Below are 25503 nucleotides of genomic sequence, written 5' to 3'. Positions count from 1 at the left end.
ACTTTAACTTTCCAATGAATCAACGAAAAAATTTTCAGCTAAATCTGTTTACAAAAGTACTCAAGCAAAAACACTGATCAAAAAATTCCCTTCAAACAGGTGAATAAATCAGAAAAAATTGTCGCTGTATAAGCTGATGGCGTATTCGCATATAAACAAAATTCTTCAACATCGATCAGAAGTATTTCCTGCTGTTATTAACATTAAGGAAGCGAGTAAAAAATTGCAACAGAACCGCATTTCCTTAAGAACAACATCACAATAATTCATAACCAAAATAAATCTAATTTTTTCTGGTTTTTAAAAGCAGTAGAGAAACAAACAGTTACAAAGTTGATAACAAAATTTGTGAATGTTCAATTTTTAGTTAAATCATGGCAGTGTAAACATAAATAGATACACCCAGAATGGGCTGCTGAAAGGCTTGTCCGCGGTAAAACACTTTGTACTTAGAGACAAAATAGATTAAAAAAAATCACAGCTTAAAAAATCAATCGAAATTAAATTTTTAATAGCCGCTCTTCCACCAGCAGCTCTGTAACACATTGAAAGGGTGCTACAAAAATGAAGACTTTCATTGCCTCTTTAATATTAAATCATCTTACAAATGGTGATAACCAACGGCTGAACAATACCCAAAATTATGTAGAGAAAAGCTTACTTGGTTGCAGTAAACGAAACCGAAAAGATAAAATTATATAAAATTTTAGTTTTTGCATTTTTTACATCGGGAGTATCTACTGAAAAAAGAATTATGCTTAAACATTTGAACCGAGAAGATGACTTAAAAATAAAAAGTTTTAATGCAGGCCAAGCCATCTTTGATATCCAACAAAGGGACATGCTAATGAATGTTCTCATAATTATAACGTTGAAATGTACATTAAATATCATTTTTCAAAACCCTTTATCTTGGATACTGTATTTTTGATCTTGAACTTTGAACAATGACATTAATAAAATTTATAGTTATGCAGAAAGAATCACAAAACTGTGAACTATTTGGTCCTGAGAAAACAAATGAAAACTAAATACGAATTTAAAAAGTTGTCGTTTAATCGATTTTTCCTTTGGAAACTGTTCAAAATTTTTTGTAACAATGAAAACACCAAATTTTCTAATTAAGCGAACAGTGAAAAACCACTCTTTCAAATTTAATTTCTCTGAGAATAATTGTACTTTAGAAAGTTGTTTATCAAGTTTCTTTGGAAAACGGACAATAACTTGCAAATTCGTCTAGCTCATAAATGCTTGGGGGAACTGCAGATAACTTGAGCAGTGGGTTGGTGTACTATAAAGTATTGATGAGATATAATTTCATGTTTTTTTTTGTTTTTTGCTAGCAATACCGTGACCCCTATTTTTTCTCAAAATTGTATTTTTGGAAAATAGTTTTAAAAAATTGGTTCACGATCATTTTGAAACCGACCAAAAGCCGCGGTAAAAGTCAAGCCAACTTGTTATGATGCGGGACGATTAAGGACACTATTACTAACAGTAATTTTGCTTCTATTCCACCATTCATTTATTTCACTGTTATATGTCATCCTAGTTTAAATTGTCAAAAATTGGCAAATTGATAATTCGGGCCGCCGAAAAATTCAAATTAGTTGCTAGTGAGGTTAGCTGGCTTCCTCTTTCAGAAACTGAATCTAATTAATCTGTAGAGAATAGATCTTGGTAGTTTTTGCATTCCTCTGTTAGACAAGTTAACCGACCCCTACTTTCTTGCTCCAAAAACTTCCGCGCTTTTGAAATATCTTTCAACATAGAGAAAAATTTTGGTCCCCGACCGTTTAGAGTTATTGTGTGAATTAAAAACATTTCCTGAGCAGTTTGGCGGAAATTTTAAAAAGGCGGTTAAAGATGCGCGGTCAGATAATCTTTGTTTTTATCCACCATCCTATGACATGAAAATGACCAATTTGAACTGTCACCTCTGAAAAAGAGCAATTTTAGAATTAATCCTATTCACGAAACAAATGGGATCATGTCGACAATAAGTGTTTCACACAATTGCATTTTGCTGCCTATAAAAACAATAAAGCTGGTTCAAAATTTTTCATCATTCACAATCATTCATACGAAATAGCTTCAAAGCACAAAAGCTTAAAACATAACCGACTAAACGTCGGACGAATTGCTCTCGAACGACTAGTGGGAGCTTTAATGAATTGCAGCCTGCTTCAGTCGGGGGGGGGAGGGGGAGGGAGGGAGAGGGAGCCTAAATGGGACTAAGAAGTTCAACAGTGGGCTTCAAATAACCACATTAGAGGTTAACATATACAACTATTAAGATTTAAAGTAAAAAATCGCACCAGTTTCGGCGCACTTTTAATTTGACTCTTGGTATAAAATTGCCGCCAATTGAGTTCAGCTGCTTGAAATTGTGATTGAGAGAGAACTTTAGATCATGCGAAACGCAAAAAGTCAAGGGCGTAAAAGTCACTCGAAAAGTCAAAATTGTCAAGCAAAAATTTTGCATAAAAAAAGACTCACACTTTTACAATAATTACTATGAACTTCGTTCAAGAGCAATTAATAATCAAAAACCATTGAGTGCAATTAATTCGCAAATATACCTGACCAATTGCCAGACAATAGGGGCGATTCTCTGGTAGACGTAGAGTCTCAAATTAGTAGAAAAACACACGGTTAAGAGAGAAAACACCGAGAGAAAATTCCAGCTGTTTCTAACTGCTCTATATTATTTGATTAAAGGTGCTTCGGAAAAAATGGGCTATATTATGAAACATTTCTAAAACGGCTCTCAAATAACCTTCAAATAGAGTAAGATATGCTCAGTTGATGTTCACAACTTTTGAGAGGTTTGTGATCAAAACATAATCACGCGAATGAACAGAAAACTTAAACCGATACAAAAAAGTAGCTGTCAGCGCAGCTTTATTGTCTAGATTTATCAGTTTTGAACTAAAATAAATTTGGTAGCAAGATCCAGTTTGTTCACAGCTCAGCTCAAGGTCAGCGACAAAACATGTTCTGATTTCTTTTTAACGTGTATTCAGGTTTCCCAGTACACCGATTCCCGGAAATCTTAATAAGTTCCTGGAAAGTTTCCCGGCAAGACCCAGGAAAAACAAGGGAAAGACCCGGGAAACTTTCCAGTGTTTGTAAGATATGCCAAGATTGAGTAAGATTCCGCAATTCCCGGCAGGGTTTCCGGGAACACATGTTTCCTGGCAGGGAAACCGGGAAAATAGCGGGAAACTTACCAGGAAACCCTGGGTTTTTCCTGCATCTTATCAGGGTTTCAGGGGGTTTCGGGTTTTCAGCGGTAAACTTACCAGGAAACCCTGGGTTTTTCCTGCATCTTATCAGGGTTTCAGGGGGTTTCGGGTTTTCAGCGGGAAACTTACCAGGAAAACCCAGGGTTTTTTTCCTGAATCTTATCAGGGCTTCAGGTAGATATAAGATTCCCAACAGGAAAACCGGGGAAAACCCCAAATCTTATCAGCGTTATCGGGAAAAATCGGATTCCCCACAGGGAAAAAACTGAACTTATCAGGGTTTTTTCAATTCCCTCTGTGACATCACGCGTGCTTCCCTCCCGCAGTTTGACCTCCGTGATCTACGCTATATGGGGGCGGGATGGGATATTAAGCGAAAACTAGATTAGGCGAACGAAATTTTGTAGCAATTTCGTTTTGTAGAAATTTAGGAAATTTTTTTAAATTCTGAACTTATGTGGAAATTAGGCGGATAGTAATTTAAACATTTTAAAGAGATTCTTCAAAATCCACTCGATGTTATAAAGTTGTCAAGTATCCCTAACAGTCGCCTTCATATTCAAAAGAATTGTCAAACTTTTATGCAAAATGTATTCATTTTTTAATGTTCATGTCATTTTATGCAAAATGTATTCATTTTTTAATGTTCATGTCATTTTTCATGTTTTGCATCTCTTTTCCTGTACTCGTGTCAACACGGCCAATAATTTTGTTTTTTAAGTATCAAGTACAGAAGGGTGAATGTTTAAAATACTTATGATTAGCTTTAATGTAAATAATTTAGAACTTTTAGTTGAAACGTACAAAAATTGGCTGAGTTGGGGTTAAGTTACATCGGTTTTGGGTTGAAAATGATGATAATTCGAAAATTCTGCTCGTTTTTCTATATTTTTCAAGCTCTTTATCTATGAAGTCAATTTTTAACGTCACTTAACTACATTATATTACCAAGCGGATATTGCAGTACCTCCTTCAAGTTTTTTTTGAATTGGTATTCGCCTAATTTCCACAAAACCTTGATTCAAAATTTTCGCCTAATGGCTGCAAAAATTCCTTTCGCCTAATATCTTACGCCCCACGCTATGGTTCCTGTCCAAAATATTTTGGGAAAAAAATAGTTGAATTAATTCAAAATGGATCCTCTGTACAGCAAAAACTACAATATTTCCCACTATTTACATGGTCAAAATTACCAGTGGGGTTACATAACTGTCGTGAAAATTCTGCAGCAGTTCTGGCATTGTCGAGATCGTTTTCATTACAATTAAAATTATCAAAAGGCATCAAGCAGATAGAACACACGCTACCAGTTTCTCCATTGTCCATTTTTCTGGGAAGCACCTTTTCGCCACTATTTCTTGCATTGGGAACAGCTGCTGGGAAATCAACTTGCAAGTTGAGTAGAAAGTTCTCCGTTAATCTTTGTATCGACGAATTAGATTCTGTCGCAGTTTCTTCATCTGTAAACTTGAAAGATTCCAGTTGGTTAAATTGGTTAAAAAACGCGACTTCCTTGCTCGTAAACTCTTTCATTGGGTATACTATCGTACTTTCATCCGACAGACGAAAATCTGCAAACTTACAAATACTGCCCAAATCAACACCGCGGCCTTGGCATACTTGAGTTAGAGCGTTAACCGCTGAACGAAACAGACATTGTCCTAACATCAGCCAACCGTATTTGTTCGCTGAACAAAACTGCGTTAAAATCTTGCGAACAATTTGTAATTCACGATCAAGTCTCAACGTGGCATCTTTGATGTTTAAAAAGTTTTCAAGACACTCTTTTGTATTTTGTTCAAACCACTCAGAAGCTTTTATTATTTGGAACTCAAAACCATTAGAATGACAAAAAGATTCCATTTGAGAGGTCACCGATAAATCCTCAAACTTTGTGTCACTATTGATCGGAATGCTAAAATCCACGTGTATACAATAAACTTGAAAATTAAGGTTTGCTTTCTTCTTTTTCTCACGTAAGCTGTCGCCCAATAGCTTAATCATGGCAGTACTTGCCGGTCCGCCCGAGTATCCAAGCACAACTTTAGCCCCATAAGGGATAATTCCTTCCTTTCCTATAGTCGACCTGAACTTGTGATTGGCGTATGTGAGGAAACAGTCTCGACAGTGGCTACCCTGTGTGTGCACTTTCACAGCTGGGTTAGGCGAGGCACACTTTTTACATTTGGAGTCGTCAAACTGTGTTTTTCTTCGATCGCTTTTGGAAGAGCTCTGAGAAAGTGAGAGAGATTCGATGCTGCCATTGAGAGTAGATCGATCATTCTGCTCACACTCATATGCATCGCACATTTCTACATCTGAAAATGAAAACCAATGGGATATCGATTCATCAATGCGCTCCGTTTTTTATGTCGAGCTCTATGATTTAATACTATTTCGAGGAAAAAAACCGCAGCATAGTTTATTCTCTTATCTAGGCCTAAATCTGTACCTTAGATTAAGTTCAAAGTATTCAGCAGCTTATCGTATATAGTTATATACAACCCGACCAAGATGAAGTTATCAACGGTTCTTGCCACTGTCATTGCAGTGTCAACTGTAATTGTACTTGTGGCTTTTATAATCCTAGCCAGATACAAGGCTAAACAGATGGCGCCGGAATATAGTGATATGTCAGCAAAAACAACACTTGAGCCAAGTGAGGCTGTGCAATTGGTGGGAGTACACGCTACTGGAAGGAATCGCCATCATCTTTAGGTCACTAACTCAACCGACATTAATGTTTTTGATGATAGTGCCAGTAACTCCACAGATAAAGAGCGACGTACCGCCTGTTTTTGGAAGGCGAAGTACACTAGCCAGAAAGAGGACAAGCAGATCTCGAGAAAAAGGGCAACCAGTGAGAGTATCAATTTGCCCTGCATGACCAGAGCGTCTTGATCTAAAGCGTTAACGGCTGATCGAGACAGACAATGACCTAACATCAGTCAAACGTAGTTGTTCGTGGAACAAAAATGTGTTAAGATCTTGCGAACAAATTGTGATTCACGACCAAGTCTCAAAGCGGTATCTTTGATGTTTAAAATGTTTTCAAGAGTCTTTTGTATTTTATTTAAACAACTCAGAACCTCTTATTAATTGGAACTCAAGTCCATTAGAATGACAAAAAGATTCTATTTGCGAGGTCAATGATTAATCCTCAAATTTTCTGTCACTACAGATCGAAAAAGAATGACTCTGCTCATTTTAGATTGTTTTTGACGGCAACTAGAGTTGAAAGGGACCTTGATGAGAATGAAAGCAGAATGAAAATACCCAACGAAGTCAAAGATTCGCGCAAAATGTTGAACACGCTGTGAAGTAGGTTAAAGGCAAAACAATATTTTATTCGAATTAAAAAAAGAAAGGGCTGCTAGAATAGCGGGCGCAGAAGATGACAGACGAAATACACAAAACAAAACAAGCGATACATCCAGGAAAAGTAGAAAAACAAAGCGAAAAAGAGAAACTAGGAGACAAAATCTAAGAAACCTGTAAAATCTTTTAATATACTCTCTAAAAATTGCTGAGCCTGTTGATTAGTTGATCAACCAAACGATACCCAAAGGCACCGGAAAAAACTCAAGACGACTACAAAAACTGCAGGATTGATTTATTCATTCTATAAAAATGTGCCATCAGAGCTTTGTTTTCACGTATTAACAATAACCCTACAAACAAACTTAATTAAGCAATTGAACCATTGAACAAACTTAAAATTGACAGAAACGGTCAGCAGGAAAAAATTCTACGCCTAAAATTATTTAATTTTAAACATAAACCGACTAATGTCGGAAGAATTGCTCTCGAACGACAGGCGGGAGGAAAAACATTTGACTCCACCGGGATTCGAACAATTGACCTCCCGCTTCATAACCATATGCACCACCGACTATGCTAATTGGCCCTTATTTTTGCTATACTGCAGCCAACTTTATATTAGCAATACGCTTTACTTCGGAGTGAGCAATAGAGATCACTCAAAAATGAAGAACAAAAGCGTGAAAAAGTCACTTGAGATGACAAAGAATGTTCTAGAAAAAAAGCGCAAAAAGGTCAAGCGAAAAATTTGCTAAAAAAGACCACCACGTTTACAATAATTGCTATGAACTTCGTTCAAGAGCAATTAAAAACTTAAATTTCGAAATTTATCCATAAAAATTTCTTCGCTACTTCATAAATTGAAGGAAATTTCAAACCACAATTATCTACTTCTCTCTGGACCATGTCTCTATTTACTCAAAATTATCTTCGAAATCGTCCAAAACTGCGTGAACAGCGTTTAAAAAAGGAATTATATTCCCATTCGGATAGCAATAAAGGTTAGCGCATAAATAAAAGGTATTTTATTTACTTTAAAAAGTCCTTACACTCTGCCAAACAAAAATAGACTGATACAAAATGTTTTGAATTCATCAGCTTCATTTGAAAAATAATAAGTATACTCTTGAGATAATTTGTGGAGGCAACAAAACGTACCAAGGAATTAAACTAAGAAAAATTTGGCCACATTGACGACTTTGGCGATTTTGTTCTGTCCAACGTTATCGCCGCATCCAAGCACCTCGAAGTAAATTTCTCTTCAAACTGCGGAAAGTCTTTCAGAATCTGAGCAAGCATTGACTTCTTGTTCATGAAGAATTTCTGAGCAGCTAACTGACCATCATCGTGATATCTTCTATAAGCATTGTTAAGATATTCCACAAAACATCCAGCAGGGTCCATGCCCACAATCATCCAAACTCGACCTATTAGCTGATCTTGAAATGTCTCATCAAAGTCTTTGCATGGAGTGTTATCAGGCTCTACGAAACTGATATGACATTCTGATTGATCAGGAGTTAGAGTCGGGAATTCTCGAGTGTCGAAGTCAAAATAGTATTTAAACAGTGCATCGGGTTCACGCTTCTTTCGGCTCAATTGTTGAAACTCAAGTTTCCCTGGATCTGAAGAAAATTTAAAAAAACTCTCTATTCAACTGTTTTTGAAGAATTTCTGATGCAGGTTTGATTATAAAAATAATTCTTTTATCTCTCGCAGCAACAGCATCCCCTATTCCCCTTTCAAAAGGACTTCTTTGAACATTCTAAGCTTTTACATTTGAAACACCTGCGTGGCGAGTGATAAAATTTCTATGCTGTAGTTTTGCAGTGTAGCAGGAACGTAATTTAACTGACAACTGACCTTTCTCATGGTCTGTGCGTACAATCTTGGACACTGTAATGGGACTGCTGTCGAGCTCCCCTTCTTTGCCAATGTCCAGATCCACCAGATTGAAGACGGGTGCTATTCTGTTACCCAATTCTGCCATATGAAGGCTGTTACCTCCCTAAAAATTCACACCAAAAGTTCGTAAAATTCACACAAATTCGTTGACTAATGTTTACAAAATAATTTACGACCGTTGATCAATTTCTTTCAGTCATATCGGTGCGTGCCGAGCTATCAACAAGAAGGTTGTCTAAGCGAATGGAACAGAATTTTTTGCAGCGTATCCATTTCCAATTAGAATACTTCAAAATTTAAGGATCAGGTCAATTTATCCAATGCTATTATTCACCAAGTCAAAATACTGAATGATATTATATCGAATCAAATTGTGAAATTGAAATATCTACCTTTAAATTTTTAAAGAATAGTAAGCTATGAGGCGTTGTAGGCTTGGTGCGAATCAAAGCCCCTCCCAGATAATTATCAATTCCTCCATCTTTCAAAACTAAATGCGAAAATAAACACCTCTGGAAACACACACCACCTCGTTTCTTCATGTACGAATCAATAATATCATCCGTTTTCTCTGCAAACGTATTCCCACCTCGACAGAACCCTCCCCAACCTTTGTAAAAGTTTGATCTAGAATCCGGATTGAACGCTTCGATGTTGTTGTACGGGACTGCTTTGTAAAATGCTGGTATGTAGAATTTGTTGAGGAAAGAAAATGCGTCTGTTTGTTGCAGAATCCGGGCAGCATTCGGAATATTGATGATTTTGCAGAATTCCGCAAATAAGGATGACGTTGCCATTGCGCTTAACCGAACCAATTATGTCTACTAATTTCTTTTCATGCAATAACTGAAAATGAGGCAGTTCAAACTCATTTCAACAAACAATCGAAATGGCACTTATTAATTGTGCAAAAACCTTCATTTGCTGACAGATGGGCAATAAGTTTTCGGTGAAAAATAATACAGTAACTACTCCAATTTTAAGGAATTAGAAAAATAGAAAATTACGAAAATTGTGGCCAAAGTGAGTCATATTTTTCATCATATTTACCATTCTCCCTAGCACTGTCGATCGCATTGGATATAATCGTTTCCGTAAATTGAGGAAAATCTTTCACTACATTGTTAACCAAACTTTGTTTATTAGGCAAAGTTGTGAGTTCAGTAACATATCCTTCCTTGTCATATCGTTTTACTGTGTTGTTGGCATATTCTGTAAACCGTCCAGCTTTGTCAATTCCGATGACTCCTATCATTCTTTGCATCAGTAGATCTTGGAAATCAGTACCAAATGATTTGCACGGGGACCCATCCGACTCGGAGAAATTGAAATGTATTTCTGATTTATCTTCCGAGAATGTGTCCATTTCATTGGTGTCGAAATCAAAATAATAGCTGAAATTAGCGTCTGGCTGGCTCAGCTTTCGAAAGGTTTGCTGATAAGGCATCAAGTTAGAATCTAAACAAAATTCCTTGCCTTGTTCGTTTGAAGGTTGAAAATTAATACGAATGTCGTACAAAAACTTAAACAGCAGGCAGATGTCAAAAATAGCTTTCATAGCTTTGTATAGACATGAAGTCTCAAAATACCACTGAAAAGAATGAGAACTAAAAAAATAGGTACCTCAAGTGACCAAAAAAATTATTCATGTGAGTGAATTAAAAATTCAACAAGTGTGGGTGGAACCATGACGTGAGACGCAATTCAATCCAAAATTACATGAATTAATGCATCAAAAGCTGATTTAAATTGAGCATGACCTTGAGCATGAACAAAAAATTCAAGTACACTTCGAGTACTGGCGAGACCAAAACCACCACATATTAAAATTTCTGGAAATTGATTCAAATAACTTCCATAGAGAAAACTAAAGATTTTGACGAAAAATTCGACTTGATTTAACCAATTTTCTTAACCAACAACACTATTAAAACGATATAGATCAAATACTAAGCCGAGAAAAACTTAATTGCAATCCAAAAACAAACCATATACTGCAAAATCATCCGGTAACAAGCCTCGGACGACAAACCGACAAAAAACACTTCATTTGCGTCCGAAATTTTAACGAGTGCCTCAAATTGTCAAAAAAACATTCCACAATGCCAAATTAGTTGAATCAATTGTAATTAAGATCATGATGGTATTAAAAGTTTTGGCGCATGAACAAAAAATGTTTCTTACTAAGCGAAATTTTTTACCTACCTTTTTAGCTCCCTCCTGAAATAAGGCAAGAACACAATCCAATATCATTCTCTCTGCTTTTTTGGAGCATTCTTCTGTTTAACAATTTACCAGGCGTGCGCGCGGTATTGATTTTTTTAAATTTTGCTTCACTGACCAAAAGCACTATAACTCCTCTTCGATTCGTAAAAAGGGGCGAACGCCCCCAATAAAAGCTGTTGAGTAGTTAAACACTCTTTATACTCAGTTCTCCGCAAATTGGTTCAACAACAAAAGAACAAACCGATAACTGTCGGATGAAGTGCTCTCAAAAGACATGCGAGGCAGATTATTTCAGAGGGGGTAGATAAAAGTTTTGTGGGCGCAAAACCGATTCTCGATGGGTTCCAACCCTGACCTTCCGGATCGTTCGCTACTTTAACCACCAAGCGATAGGGGCTCTCATACTTCATCGCTTCCAATCGGGTTTATGTTAGCAACCGACTCGTATTTTCATAGTAAGAGGAATTCTCAGATCAAGCAAAAACGAAATGAAGCGTGAAAGTGCAAAATCAGAATTTTACATTGAAATTTTACATCACCATCGCTTCATTCAGTTCGTAAATTCACATGCAATCCGAAAAACCAGTCCTAGTCATCATTGTTAATATGTTAAAATAAATGTAAAAAACGGCAGATTGTCAAAAAAATAGCACCAATTGATTCCCATAAACCCCGTAGTGAGTGAAAAACAGAAAATTGATTGTTTTACCAAAAAAATTTCTAAATGCAGTTTTAAATGGGGTTGGCATACCCTTGTCTCTAAATGAGATAACACAAGGATTAGTGTCAACACCAATGACCATTAGATCAGGTAAATAAGACTACTGAGAACTAAGTTCGAATACTGTGAATCGATAACTACTCATTAGGGTTTAACCCCTGTTCATTTTGATTTGGTTTTTCGATATGGATTCTGTTCAATTCATGAATTCATATTGCTTTGTTGAGTAATTGCAGTTTTATAACTTAGAGCAGAATGAGGGAACGGAATTATCCCAGATAAATCAAAACGCTTTTCCCAACATGTCGGACAAGCTGTGAACCAAAGAAAAGCAGAAAAATTCGTTTGACAGATTAAAAAAGACGTTGCCACAAGGATCCGGGATAGACTAAAAGGAAATTCTCAGGACTCAGCAAACTTCTCACTAAACAAATTGAATTATTTATGCATATCATTGTAAAATATCATTTCGTAAAAGCTCTTCACCCCTTGCCACTCCAAATCAATTATTTGGCACAGAACATGCGATGCATTTGACGCTTGTTTTCTGAACGATAAACAATGATCGACAAAGCATTAAATTACATACAGTGAAACCAGAGACGAGTAGAATGGGACCAAAAAATCAATCTAATAAAACGTTCTACAAAATTCTCGACAAACAGCTACGTCCCAGCAACAAAATTGACCTTCTGTAAAGTTTTTCTGCGATAACCTTACCAAAATTACTAAATATATCATACATAACCAGAATAACAGTACTAAATATATCATAAAAAAAAATAACAGAATAATACCAAATAATACTAAATAAGGTAGAAACCGTTGAAACAGCATAAAGCGGTAAAACGGCAAAACTAGCTTGGAAAAGCATGAAAAATTCTAATGTTTGCTTCAGACGGTCAAAACGCTTTCAAGCGTACAATTACTGATTGATACAATTGATAGAAACCACTTTGATCCAAAATATTAGAGCACAAAAAATCTTTAAACAAAAATACTTTGAAGAATCTGTGCTTGAAAAAATTAGCTCTTTTAGTTCTCTGCTTTTGACTTTTGTTAAACCGCCTGACCGATACACTTTATTCACAATTGGCATTTCCCTTCACATCTCGAAAAAAAATACCGATCAAAAAATACGTCACCGTTGCTGCTTTTCGAGTCGTAAAAATCGGAGTGCAATAGTAAGTAGCCCGCTAAGATGATGGCAGCTAATATACAAACAAAGCTGATTGCATACCAGAAAATAGCCGCAATAGCTTCGCAGTTTCAAAAAGATGACAGTAAACAATTTTAGGAAATTTTTGGGATATATTTTGATTCAGAGTCTGTTTAAATTATTGCTGCTTCTATTAGCTGCCCTCAAATACACTTCAATTAGAGCAACACGCACTCACTTGACCTTATCTCTCTGAATAAAAGTAAATAGTTAATTTCAGAGTCAGGAAGTCATTTCTGAGAGAGGTAAGTCATGTCTGATCAAAATTTTAATCACGCGATTGAAAAAACACTCGCCACTAAGATTCACACACGCACTGAGACGTCACGCACGCATTTCAGTTAAAATTCCACGAACCAATGAACAAAAAGCAGATTTGAAGTGATTGCGACGTCATGTGGTCGTAACAAAAATCCTGTTGACAAAAAACATAGCCGGAATTCCGGAAGCGACCCGAACAGTCGGAACTTCACAAAAAATATGTACTCGCAGCCGAACCCATTACCTGTCACATAACAGTAGCTCTTAACCTCACTAATTTTGATTTAAAAATTTAATAAAAATTAATCAACTTTGCGACCCAAAAGACAATTATGCAAGCATAAAGAAGATAAAATTCCTACAAAATTAAGTTTTCAATAAAAAGAGTGCTGAAATTTAGATTTCAAGAAAACTTAAGAGTGTTCAAACTAGTGCAAAAATTAAATTACAAACGACTGATTAAAAATCACAGGCCAAAAACCCTTAATACTAAAACAAAGGCTCCAGGAAAATTCGCAGAAAGTAAAAATCAGTAAAAACTTTTAAAAAAAATTCCAGCAAATTCTCAGTGCTGCATTATCAAATGAATAAATTGCAAACCAAAAAGGCTAAAATAATTAATTTTTTAAAAATTAACTGCTAAAATAAGATTGAAAAAGACTATTTGTTTAGGAGAACGCTAGAATGATGCATGCTAGAATGTAACGAATATGGACACACTGACAAAAAACCAACAGGTTTTTTTTGGAAGTTATTTCAAAATTGCGCTTATGAAAATTTTTTTCGTGAATTTCAAGACTCAACGCCAAAAAACAACTGAATTACTCATAAAACAAAATACAAAACTTCGCAAGGTGCAAAAAACTTTACGCTAGTACTAAAAAACGCTAGTACTAAAAAACGCTAGTACTAAAAAACCAAAATACAAACAAAAAATGAGAAAAATTGGACAAAAAACGCCAAAATCGGATTAGCATGTCACAATCTCATAACATAATTAACTCACATTATAAAGATGCAATTAATGCATCGATTATCAACGGGAAGATGCAATGTGCACTGACATTTGAAAATAAATCAACTTAAAGATCTAAAATGAAGATATCAAGGAAAAGTTCAAAATTTCACTGAAAATGGAAATGTATATGCCTATTTTACACTTAACACATATTTAAGGCTCCTATGAAAACTGTAGCTTGTGTTTCAAAGGATAAACTGATACAGAATCAACACTTATTTCCGCGAAGAAATACACATATAGCCGCAAATTGACAGAAAATAGCCACCGTTGACCTTGCTTGACACACATTGGGATTGAAACAGAATTTTCCTAAGTCTCAAAGTGTTCTTACCTGGTGGGCAAAATGTGCATATTCGGTTGGATTCTAATTTTACACTTAATTCAGCTTCCAAACTGAAAGCTATACAACTTAATGTCAGCTAGCAACCACTCTAATGAACTTTCATAACCTAATGCAATATGACTTAGTGACCGGGCTTCAAATTTCTGTCCCGTTTCGTTTGATTTTCCTCTTTTCACCGTAGTCACTACATTACGTAATTCAATATGTGAAGAATTTAAAATCCATTCAGTTGAAATAGTGAGTGAGTAAGTCAGAAGTCAAAACCGAAAGTAGTGACTTATGTAAAAAAAACCTGAGCAAAAAGTAAAGCGAATTAAAAAAAAACAGGACAAGTCCTGACGTACAATTCGAAAAACTTTCATTGACTAAACAAAAAACTAGAACTAGTACGAACTATGAGTGAATTGGGAAAACCAGTTCTAAAAATTCAGATTAAAAAAATAAAAAACAGAATATCAGTTTCAAAATGCCTCAGTTGAACACAACACCACTAACGAGAATTGGAAGTTTGGTTCACACAAAAAACTAGGCCTAGAATGAACTATGAATGAACTGGGAAAAGCATTTAGCAAAAATCCGATCCAAAAATTGAAAAAACAGCAAAATTAAAGTGAATTTACCGCATGTGAACAAAAAACCACTAGCGAGAAAGCGAATTTTTGGTCAATATCCGTTTTCTCACTACAAATTAGAGTAAAAAAATTTCACGTCGCAAAACCACTCGCTTTTTCGCTCCACTTTCTTTTTCGGCGTGACCAAAATCACAACTCCAATTTGACTTCAAAAATCATGAAAATGTATGAACAGATCTTAACAAAAGACAGCGCCCCAATACATTCAAATTCTCAAGGAGAGCGCCTTAATAATAGCTATTCAGGCTGACAGCGGCTATCAATTAAAAAAACACCCGGCTCAGACAAAAAACGGCTACTAAACAAAGAAACCGGCTAAAAAAAACGTCTATTAAACGGAAAAACCGGTCCAATTGGACAAAAACAGCTATTTATATGCACCATGTTGCAAAAAAAACATTTTTCAAAGTCGAAAACTCATTCACTGAATGCACTGCATGATCAAAACACTTCTCTTGCTCAGAAAAAAATCAGTTTCTACAGTAATTTTACTCTTTCTTTTAGGTCAAAACGCCGTCAGAATGAATCCTAAATGCGGTAAAGAAAACTAAAACTCCTCTTCGAGTAGTAACAACCAAGAGAAGGCCAATGATAGCCTCTGCTAACGCTTTGCGGCTATTAATAAAATCAATGCTCAAACCTGTTCCTTAAAAAAAGATAATCATAGCCTACGTTAAAATCATCAAGGCTATTAAAAAATAAGGTTAAAAATATCGAAACATACCTGGCAGATTGCCGGAAAATAGCCACCGTTGATTCCAAATAGCATGATTGGGATTGAAAGAAAAGATATTGAAAAAAGAAGATTTTTGTAAAAAATCATTTTTTAAGTCCGATTTATTTTGATGGCATTTCGTAGTTGAACATACTTGTTTCTCAGAGAGAGGCTATAGGGGCTTCCATCAAGACCAATAAGCATTAGAGATGGTCACTAAGAATTATAGGAACGACTTTCAAATAGCGGGCATCTAAAATTGGGCTTTATGGGTTTATCCCGTTTTCTAAAGCGAAACAATTTTTTGTTCGAGGAAGTAAAAAAACATTGCCGGAAAAATTCCGGCAACGTTTTGAAGGAGAAAATTGCCCATACTTATGACCAAACAACTAGAACAACTATTATGAATACTGACACAAATGTTAAAAAAAATTAAGGAAGAATAGAAACGGCATTCGAAAACAAATTGAACAAAAAAAACTAGAAAAACTTAATGAGTTTTTTTAATAGTACAAGGAAACATAAACCCGAGTAAAGTTCGTTTGCAACTATAGCAATGAAAATCTCGCAAAACAATGGCCAAGTCATTATAGGCTAAGAAACTTGTCTAAGATTTGAAAAAAAAAGAAATGCAAAAAAATCAGGAAAAATGGTTTAAAATTTCGCAATTTTTCTGTCAAATTTTCTAGAAAAAAAATAATTTATACCAAGAAAACTTTAGTTAATTGGTACCTGAACATTCCTTACGTAACAAGCTTCTATTCAAATCCCACTTAAAGCATTAAAACAAAACATCAGGCAAAAAATCATTAAATTTCGTCTGAAAATCAGCAAAACTGATCAAAAATCTCCAAATTAGCATTTAACTCAAATTAACTACTTGAAACCTTCAATTCCTATCCAAACAAGCCTAAAACTAATACAATATCATAACTAAACCTCATAACCATCAAAAGTTGCAAAAAAACTGCTTTCAAATGCCGCACGTGAACAAAAAAATTTCGTTCGCTTAGAGAAAATTTTTTCACACATCAATTTTTCGCTCTCTCAAAAACATCGGCAAGAACAAAAACCACTCTCTTTTCGATCCGCTCTTAACTTTTGTTCAGCACCAAAATGACTCCAAATTTTTTCAAGCGTTTCATTTCCCGCTTCAAAAATCACTCCAATAAAATTGATTAATAAAAAGGACTTCTCCAATACTCCTCTTCGAGTCGTAAAAAAGGACTTCTCCAATACTCCTCTTCGAGTCGTAAAAAAATAGGAGCGCTATAATAGCCGGCTGAGAAGATGAGGGCGGCTATTAAAAACTATCCAAGTTGGCACAAGCCTTAAATCTCGAAAGTCTCACGTTATTTGCACTTCTTGCTCAAGCGACTCCGAATTAAAAACTTCTTCGATTGATTTTTCTTTAAAACCGACACTTAAAAAAAACCTTACCAGTTTCCTGATTGGTTCGAATAACCTTCGATTCACTGATTGGACCCTTGCTTAACACACTTTCTCTCTCAAACTCCATATCCACTATTTCAAACATAGGCGAAAATCTATTGCCCAAATCACCCATGTGCAAACTTCCCGGGGTTGTGGCATTTCTGACGAATATTAAATTGTGTGGAATGTTCATTTCTCTCCTCGCTATCGATAGACCAGTGTAACTATCGATTCCGGCATCATTCAGAACCAACGAAGATACAATGCATCTATGGAAACACAAGGCGCCTCGTTTCTTCATAAACAGATCGATAACATCATCAACTTTCTCCGCATAAGTTTCAGTTCCCCGGCGGAACCCATCCCATCCTTTGTAAAAGTTTGACCTCGAGTTGGGGTTAAACGCATCAAGATTGTTGTAGGGAACCGCTTTGTAAAATGCCGGAATATAAAATTTGTTCACAAAGTTTAAAGTTCCCTTTTGTGCGAGAAGCTGAGAAGCGTTAGGGATACCAATCACCCGACAAAATTCAGAGAACAAAGCACCTCGCATGATTGGTTAAACACGCTCAATGAAAATCCATATTAAAATTTAGCTGACCATTTCCATTCTGCAAATTGACCTTGTTCACATCACTGCAAAATATTAGCGAGACAGTTTGAACTTTCCAGACCACTGTAAAGATACGCAAATCTAGTTATATATAGAGTGTCCCATCAATTTGAAACAAGGAGGCTCCGTAATTTGCGATTGCACATAAGGTTTCGACACCGCTCATCCACAATTTTGGCTTAATTGTCTACCAAATGAGGAACAGTTAGAAAACCCCCCAAAAATAAAGTATTTTTCAAAAAAATTGGTGTATGAACAAAAAGATAGCCTCCAAAGCATATAACTCAGTGGAGTAAAAATGACGCATTAATTGATGAGATCAGCCATTATAAAGAGAGCGAGTCCAGGCGAACAGCAGAAACACACCAACAACAAACATTAATTACATCCAAAACTTTGTCCATTTAAAAAAAAACATTCAAAATAAAAAAGTCAAAATAGCGTGAGATAAAACTGATACCAAACAAAATAACTTGTAATTCACTAGAAAAGATATGGGACCAGTCCATAGTAAGGCTGGTAACATTAAGACAAAAAAGAAAAACAAAAACAGTAGAGTTAAAAAAATTCGCTTCATTAAGGAATCAGCAAAAAATATCCCATAGTTTATGATTACCTGTGCTTCTATAGGAGGCCATTAAGACGTGTCACTATTCAATTTTTTATGCGGTTACAAAAAGAACAACAAATAGACATTAAACAAAAATTCAATCAAAATTTGCCAGAAAACGGTGTGGAAGCCGTAAAGACATATTTGCCCCTCAAAACATGTTCGAATATATCTTCTTCGAACACCAGTAATGTGCTATGTGACCTCTCAATCATGAAACCAGTTAACAAGTAGACAAAAAGAAAAAGAGCATAATTAAATAAATTTGTATTTTTCGAAAACAAAAATTTCCAAAGTCATAAAAGTCATTAGCTACAAATTGAAATAATTAATTAGGTTCAATTATTCGTTCAAAGGGACCCATTGAGACCTGTAATTATCCAAAAAATGTCTTACGTCTACAAAAAGAACCAAATAAAAAATTGATTCTCTTTGTGAAAAACCCAAGTTGAAGCCAGTAAAGTCTAAACAAATTCTTTAAAAACTATACATTTTGTGAGACTAATCCCTTGTTACACCAATAATGTCATATATGGCAAATGACCTGTAATTAACGAGACTAGGTAACAAATAGACAATTCAAAAAAGTTGAGAAGCTGTGTTTTTTTTTTATTTTTGAAAACAATTGTTTTCAAAGTCATGAAAGCCAACAGCTATCTAGTAAAATTAGAGAATCCGATCATCTATTCTTTCCAAAAAAGCCAATGAAACATGTCATTGTACAGGAAATTTCATACGACAAGCCAAAGTGAAAACGACAGTTAAGAAAAAAGAAAAAAGCTCATCGAAGCCGTTAAAACCATAATCTGTACCTTTAAAGATTGCGACTTATTTTGAACGTCAGCAATGTGTTATGTGAACTGTCTTTTCTCTCACAATGTGAAAAAACGAGAAAAGGGGGTGAAAATGAGCAAATGCATAAGATTAAAAAAAGATGTGAAATCCAGAAGTATCAAAGCCATAAAACCATAACAAGAGGCGTAACACCGCAATAAAGATTAAATTTTAAGTCAGTAGAATGAAGAAACATTCTTTTTTTGCTGACACTAATCCAAGTTGACAAAATTATTTTAAAAAGTCAAAGTTTAATAAGCAACTATTTACTTGAAACCTAAATATTTTCAAAACTCAAAACGACCAGAAGCTTTTAAGTAAAAAAAATAGATACATCAATTTAGATTTGCTCAGGAGGCCAATTGAATCTGCGCTTTGATTTGAAATGTTCTGTTCTTTATTTATTATAAAAAAGATCAATTTTAATTAAAAAAACGACTGATTCCAATCCGAATTATCCCCCTTTTAAATTTACAAAGATTATGTTGGTGGTTTTTGGTTTGTACTTCCGGCAAACTTTAAGTGGACTAAAGAAGCTTATTTCGTGCCATAATTTCTGGTGGAAAAAGCTAAATTTTGCCAAAAAAAATCAAAACAGTCAATAATACTTTTTTGTCTTTAAAAAAATCAACAACACTATATTTAAAATTTTTAACAAATTCTAACAAAAGTGACTAAATTTTAGGTAAAAAATCTGGAAAATGCGAGTGGAAAATAACGCAAATTGTAGTTAATCTTTTTTATTTCATATTCTACGATGAACGGGCTTTTTAATGATACCACTCGCAACCCCTACAGTGAAAATATCGATCAGTCAAAATTAATTGAAAAAAAACCATTTGAATATATAGTCCGCCCTCAAGGGGGTCGGAACAATAAGCGAACGTTTCGAAAACTACCGGACAGATTTCAAAGGTCAAAGTTCAAATTTAAAACATGTAAAACAATAGATGAATGAAAACTTATTGCACGTTTTTGGCATTTTTCGAACGTTCGCTCATTTCAACTTAATGAGACAGACTATAGTATGTCCCATAAAGTTGCAACGCTATTCGGACTGTTAATTTTATGACACATACGTTCTATAAGGAAAAACCCAAAGAGAGATTTTTCAAAATTGATATTCGAAATCAAAAACTCAAAGACTAATACTCAAGAATTAGGGCATATAAGGTTGGCACTACTTAGATGCACACTATTAATCTTTAACTAGTAAATGTTCTAACATTTAAAGTTCCATAAGTGAGTTCAGAAGTCACTTTTTTGAGTGAAGTAAGTCCCGCAATTAACCTAAAAGCAGAAATGACGTCACGCACACAAATTTTAACTGCAAAGTAGTAGAAGTCACTGAAGTCCTTGAAAAAGTCCATTCCAACAAGTCAGGTCGTAAAAATCATCGATGGAGACAACAAATTAAAAAAACTCGATGTCCCCACTAATAGCCGCTACCACTCCGCGGCTATTAAACATAAACCGACTAATGTTGGGAGAATTGCTCTCGAACGACATGCGGGTAGAAAAACATTTCACCCCGCCGGGATTCGAAACACTGACCTCCCGATCCATAACCAGATGCACTGACCACGCGGCTATCCAGCCCTTGTTTTTGCTATGCTGTAATCGAATTTATATTAGCAACAAGCTTTACTTCGGAGTGAGAGCAATAGAAATCACTAAAAAATGAAGAACAAAAGCGTGAAAAAGTCACTTCATAAGTCAAAGAATGTTATATAATGTTAGAAGAAAAACGCAAAATGGTCAAGCGAAACATTTGCATAAAAAAGACCAACACTTTTACAATAATTGTTATGAACTTCGTTCAAGAGCAAGTAAACATGCAGAGATCAGCGCTTCGCTGTTCATTTACATGCTGAGTTTTTCGAGCGTTTGCTTGCAGTGCAACTTTATGGGACCGAATATGAAGCTTAATGGAAAAAACGTTGAAATCCAAATGACCAATTTGATGCTGAATTGCCTGTTTTTGACGTCTTCGAACGTTCGGTTATTTCAACTTTATGGGACAGACTATAATTTCGGCATTCACCACTCATTTGCTGGTTTTGTGATACTGTTAAGGAAAAAACTATTACCGAAATAAAAAAACTTTAAACCAAAAGCATATTTAACGCAACTAGACATTCGCATTTGCATCACCGTTAAAGAAAACCTTGGGCTAAGAAACAAAATTACTTGGTTACGTTGCACAAATTGGGAGTTAAGAACTCTTGATAATCTATTCATCTAGCCTAATTGCCCAAAATTTTCACCCAGAACACGAAAACTAAATCTCTAGTACAGGGTATTAAGCAGTACAAACTATCATGCAAGTTTATCAAATTCTTCACTACTATGAGTTTTTCGGGGTGCACGTCATGTCATTTAATATAACACATCCCTGAGCACTATCTCGAAGTCACCTCTGCCGGGGATGATTCGCTACTGCACGTGAAGAGACAAATGCTGAAAAATCATCCTAATCACGATAAATTTACTTATTTCCATATAAATTTAAATTTTTTCGTTCAACATGAAATCAATTTTCTCCGTTACTTAAAATGTATTTTTTTCTAATTCTTATCTCAAAAGATTTCAAAATTGAAAACACTTTATCACTGACAAAAGGTGTCTGTAATTGATAACCAAAAACCCCGAAAACAGGGGGAAAGGTGGACTAAGTAACCTCTAATTTGTGTTGTGGTGTGTTGACCTCAACATCACACAGTTTGCACTTGATGCCTTGGAAGCATTCAGTCAGCTGCAGTCTCATTTTCAGCTTCTCAAAGTGTCCCTGTTCTGCAACAAAACAATAAAAGTTTCAACTACCCTTTATATTTCTGACACAAATTAATACCTTAAGATTTTCTCAGTCGATCATTCAATGTAAGGCTTTAGTATCTCTAAAAGCTCAATGGACGTCGACTGCTTTTTACCTCGACCAAGGAAGGTTTCAGCAAAGTTAACTTTCTTACATTGCGACTCTCAAAGCATCAAATGGACATCCAAAAAATATGCACACCCAAATAATCTTTACTCGGTAAAATGTAACTTTTGGTACTCGCCGTATTCAAGCAGTCACCCCCAGTCGTAACGGAACTCAATAGAGACCCACATATCGCTTAGTTCAGAAACCCAGACAGCGAGTTGTTCTCAATTTTTTTGAAACACGTACCTGATAAATGGGCCAGAAAGGCATCCTTGGCAGTTTGGGCCAAATTACAGTCGTTGCACTTGAACTTCGCCTTTGCAGACGCCTTTTTCACAGACTCAATATCACTCGCCACCCTCGCTTTCAGCATGCCGATATCTATGGGAGGCAAAGTTGCCCGTTTCTTCTCAACAGTCGGGGCGACTTCTGTTCCTGGATTTATATCCTGTTTCTGCACGCTAACCACCGGTTTAGTTTCCTCTGGAGGCACGACCACAGAAGTGACAGAAGTGCTTGAAACTGCTGCTTGAGTTTGGTGTACTGCAGCAACTTTGTCACTGCTTTTAAAATCTACTTTTGCCACGGTTCGTTTATTATCATCAGCATTGCTGCTCTTCATTTCAGTGCTCAAGCTTTTGCCAATATTGGTTACTGGATGAGGTTCCACTTTGCTTTCGACCACTTGTTTCACGTCTGTAGTGGCAGGCGGAGGTTTAGTAGTTTCGTTTTTAAGTATTGCTAAGGGAGGTCTTGGTTTGTTGAGGACGGGAGCCGGCTGCATATCTTGTTTAGGAGCTAAAATAAACAAATTTTCCGTTTGTGATTACATCCTCAAGAGTAAGTCAATTGAAGCAGAAATGTTTGCATCAGTAGCTAATTTGCTTGCTTGAAATGAACGTAGAAAAACTGAAAAAGACAAGGGTGCAAACTTCCTAATATAGTTTAGACAATACTATCAAATATCAACCTCACCAGTCTGAATAGTTGGAGTCAGTTGATTATTAACGATCTCCACTTTCATGTTCGCCTGTCGTTCAGCGCCCTTTCTGACATTCAGAATCCTCCTAGGGGGCTGAGTCACATTCTGCTTTGCAGGAGACACTACTGCAGGCGTCGGCTGTGTTGGTTTAATAGTCGCAAACGGAGGAGGTTTTGGTGCGCTCACAACTCGAACAGGAGCTGGAGCAGGGGAAGTCGGTTTTTCAACTTTTGCAGAGCCTTGAAAGAAATCACATGGTAAGAGAAATTACATTCTATTATCAAAATTACCTATATAGAATAATTCTAGAAGCTTAATTTAAAATATTGTTTCAATTTGGTCACATGATTTTCAATCAAGCAAAGGCAATAAGTAAAGAGAGTTTAAATGATGCAGCACAATTTCCAGTGACAATTTATAGAAAACAGTGATGGAAATTTTTAAAAAATGTCTCTTTCTTATGCAGTTTTCAAATTTAATCACTCTTAATCTTTTCCAACAATCGAAGACAAACATCGGATCTTTTTTCCTAACGCTTGCTACACTTAACGTCAGAGACATTATTTACAACTGCGGGTGTGAAAACAGGTAAAACGGTCGACGGAAACGTTTTCAAACTTTGACACTAACCACCTTCACTTGGTTTTGCTGCAGTGTTCTTCGCCTCAACTTTTTGCGTGGATGCATTCGAAGGGAAGTTGCCTCCCACTGTTTGCTTTTGAGAATCCGATTGGTGAAGCGAAACTACAGTGACTTGCATGCTACTGCTCTTTGGGGTTGCAGGTTTGGAATCTGGGATCGCTTCGTTGCTAATGGTTCGAATTCCAAAAGGTGGTCGTATTCCAATGGGGACCTTTTTAACTGGCTGCTGGTCTATCTTTTCTAAACAGTCCAAAACGTTACGTGTCTCAATTTATCTTAATCTCAGAACTGTTTGTTTGATCGTTGAAAAGATTTGGTTAAGATCTTTTCCCGCCTATTCTAAAATCTGCCATGTCTACAGTGACAAACCACATCGGATGAAGCTTGATCAACGCACAGAAATTGCCAAAGACCGCATAAAATAAACCTCAAGAATTTAACGTACGTACGTCATTTGAATTACACTAAAAAATTACACTTAAAATCGATGTGAAAAATTCGTCTTTTCTTCTCGTCCACCACCCCCTCTTTTGGAGCTCATTATTCACAATCAATTCGCCGTGCAGATATTATATGTGACATGAAGCACCCAATACAAAAATGTGAGGAAAACTAACTTTATCTAACTTTATCTAACTAACTATTATGAGGAAAACTTGATTGGCACAATTATTGCTTCTAACACTCTGAGTTCATAACTGACAGTAGCATAGTGACAAAGGAGAGCTAAGCTTAATTTTAGCTTAAAAAACAACAGAAGACAAACGAAAGTATTTAATTAGGTCATTTACCTGCTTTCTGTTCCACAGTCGCGGTCTTCGGAATTTCCACCTTTTCAACCACCGAGTTTGTTGCCTCTACTTGTTTCTGCGACTGCAACTGTCTATTTTGTGGCTGTTCATTTGGCCTCCATTGATTACCATGTACTTCTGAAGGAGACGGCTTAGGCTGCTTAGCATCACTGGTCGCCTAAATAATTCCACATTCTATTACAAAGACATCAGTGCAAGCTCAAAGTTTGGGTTGGGGCTGATATTAAAAAATTATTAGCTAACCAAGCACTTCGATTTTAGGCCCACATCTATACAAATTTTGAAATATCCATCTAAATAACAAGATGTGTAACACAACTAACCAACGGTTTAAAAGGTGGGCGCTTAAGCGAAGGCTGCTGAGCAGCATCTGCCGCTGCTTCGACTTTTCCAACAGTTACGTCCATTTTCTGCTCTATCGCACGTTGCTCAGTATTTTTTACATCTTCTTTCGGTATCGTCTGTTGTGAGGCAGGGACTCGATCAATGTCCATAGGCGAAGAACTCGGAACGTCCACCAAGTTGAACTCATTTTTGGGGATAGGTATTGACTTTCTTTCTTCTATAACAGTCAATTGGTAGTTTACAAAAAATAGAATGGTTAAATAGAAGTTATAAACGGGAAAATACCAACCGTAGAGCTCCTCGAACCGACATCTTGTGAACGATTTTGAAGCTATAAATGAGAGCTTAAGAAACCTACGAAATTTCTCAACGAATCAAATTAATTGCCGCAAAGATGCTCTAAAATCTGGGTGAAGCAAAAAGGTAAGAGACGATTAATATAGATTAACAAATTTATGCGAATAATCACTTATCACCTTTAAGGTTTTATTGCAAGGAGCTTCGGGCAAAATCTATTAAGGAAACGAAATTATTGTATCAATTTGTCAATAAGTTTCCACTCATATTTTGATTTTAAAAAAACAAGGCGGACAGCAATTCCAACACCTAGAAGCGACACTTCCTCCAAACCCACCAGACAATTTAAATTAGTTAAGCGTCTCAAACATTTGTCATTGCAAATTATCTTTACATGAG

At 35.9% G+C, this 25503-nt stretch overlaps 5 protein-coding genes across 5 annotated transcripts in view; 1 reads left to right on the top strand and 4 right to left on the bottom strand.

Moving 5' to 3' along the window:
• Positions 1-25503, top strand: part of LOC142336427 (beta-soluble NSF attachment protein-like) — a 409326-nt gene that overhangs the window by 68701 nt on the left and 315122 nt on the right. The window lies entirely within an intron of this gene.
• LOC142337264 (cytoplasmic tRNA 2-thiolation protein 2-like) lies at positions 4350-5562 on the bottom strand. Its single transcript, XM_075386420.1, has one exon. It carries the CDS (start codon positions 5556-5558, stop codon positions 4377-4379), a length of 1182 nt encoding a protein of 393 aa, XP_075242535.1. The 5' UTR covers positions 5559-5562; the 3' UTR covers positions 4350-4376.
• LOC142337262 (uncharacterized) lies at positions 7641-9394 on the bottom strand. The gene is made up of 3 exons (XM_075386418.1): positions 8867-9394; positions 8433-8577; positions 7641-8194 (listed from the first exon to the last, which is right to left on the bottom strand). The coding sequence occupies exons 1-3, from the start codon at positions 9269-9271 to the stop codon at positions 7740-7742; spliced, it is 1005 nt and encodes a 334-aa protein (XP_075242533.1). The 5' UTR covers positions 9272-9394; the 3' UTR covers positions 7641-7739.
• LOC142337263 (uncharacterized) lies at positions 9435-17731 on the bottom strand. Its single transcript, XM_075386419.1, has 2 exons — positions 17053-17731; positions 9435-9932 (listed from the first exon to the last, which is right to left on the bottom strand). The coding sequence occupies exons 1-2, from the start codon at positions 17597-17599 to the stop codon at positions 9478-9480; spliced, it is 1002 nt and encodes a 333-aa protein (XP_075242534.1). The 5' UTR covers positions 17600-17731; the 3' UTR covers positions 9435-9477.
• LOC142336426 (uncharacterized) overlaps positions 21372-25503 on the bottom strand; it is a 59336-nt gene continuing 55204 nt past the window's right edge. The window contains exons 3-9 of the mRNA XM_075385256.1: positions 24786-25024; positions 24442-24619; positions 23639-23890; positions 23002-23247; positions 22273-22824; positions 21784-21896; positions 21372-21563 (exon numbers count right to left, since the gene is read on the bottom strand). Coding sequence (XP_075241371.1) covers positions 21540-21563; positions 21784-21896; positions 22273-22824; positions 23002-23247; positions 23639-23890; positions 24442-24619; positions 24786-25024 — 1604 coding nt within the window. The 3' untranslated portion in view covers positions 21372-21539. The remainder of the gene's footprint in view (positions 21564-21783; positions 21897-22272; positions 22825-23001; positions 23248-23638; positions 23891-24441; positions 24620-24785; positions 25025-25503) is intronic.

Source organism: Convolutriloba macropyga, chromosome 3, assembly GCF_964194025.1.
Source record: "Convolutriloba macropyga chromosome 3, txConMacr16.3, whole genome shotgun sequence".
Taxonomy (NCBI): Eukaryota; Metazoa; Xenacoelomorpha; order Acoela; family Convolutidae; genus Convolutriloba; species Convolutriloba macropyga.
The sequence above is the reverse complement of the archived record's forward strand: the minus strand, read 5'-3'. Positions and strand labels throughout refer to the sequence as shown.

Bases quoted from the DNA above. Each gene is read 5' to 3' on its own strand.
- LOC142337264 (XM_075386420.1), bottom strand. From the start codon at position 5,558: ATGTGCGATGCATATGAGTGTGAGCAGAATGATCGATCTACTCTCAAT.
- LOC142337262 (XM_075386418.1), bottom strand. From the start codon at position 9,271: ATGGCAACGTCATCCTTATTTGCGGAATTCTGCAAAATCATCAATATT. The intron at 8,578-8,866 runs GTAGATATTTCA...GTGAATTTTTAG, and splicing joins TATTCTTTAAAAATTTAAAG to GGAGGTAACAGCCTTCATAT. The intron at 8,195-8,432 runs GTCAGTTGTCAG...AATTTTCTTCAG, and splicing joins ACGCACAGACCATGAGAAAG to ATCCAGGGAAACTTGAGTTT.
- LOC142337263 (XM_075386419.1), bottom strand. From the start codon at position 17,599: ATGCGAGGTGCTTTGTTCTCTGAATTTTGTCGGGTGATTGGTATCCCT. The intron at 9,933-17,052 runs GTAAGGTTTTTT...AATTTTGTTTAG, and splicing joins TCGAACCAATCAGGAAACTG to ATTCTAACTTGATGCCTTAT.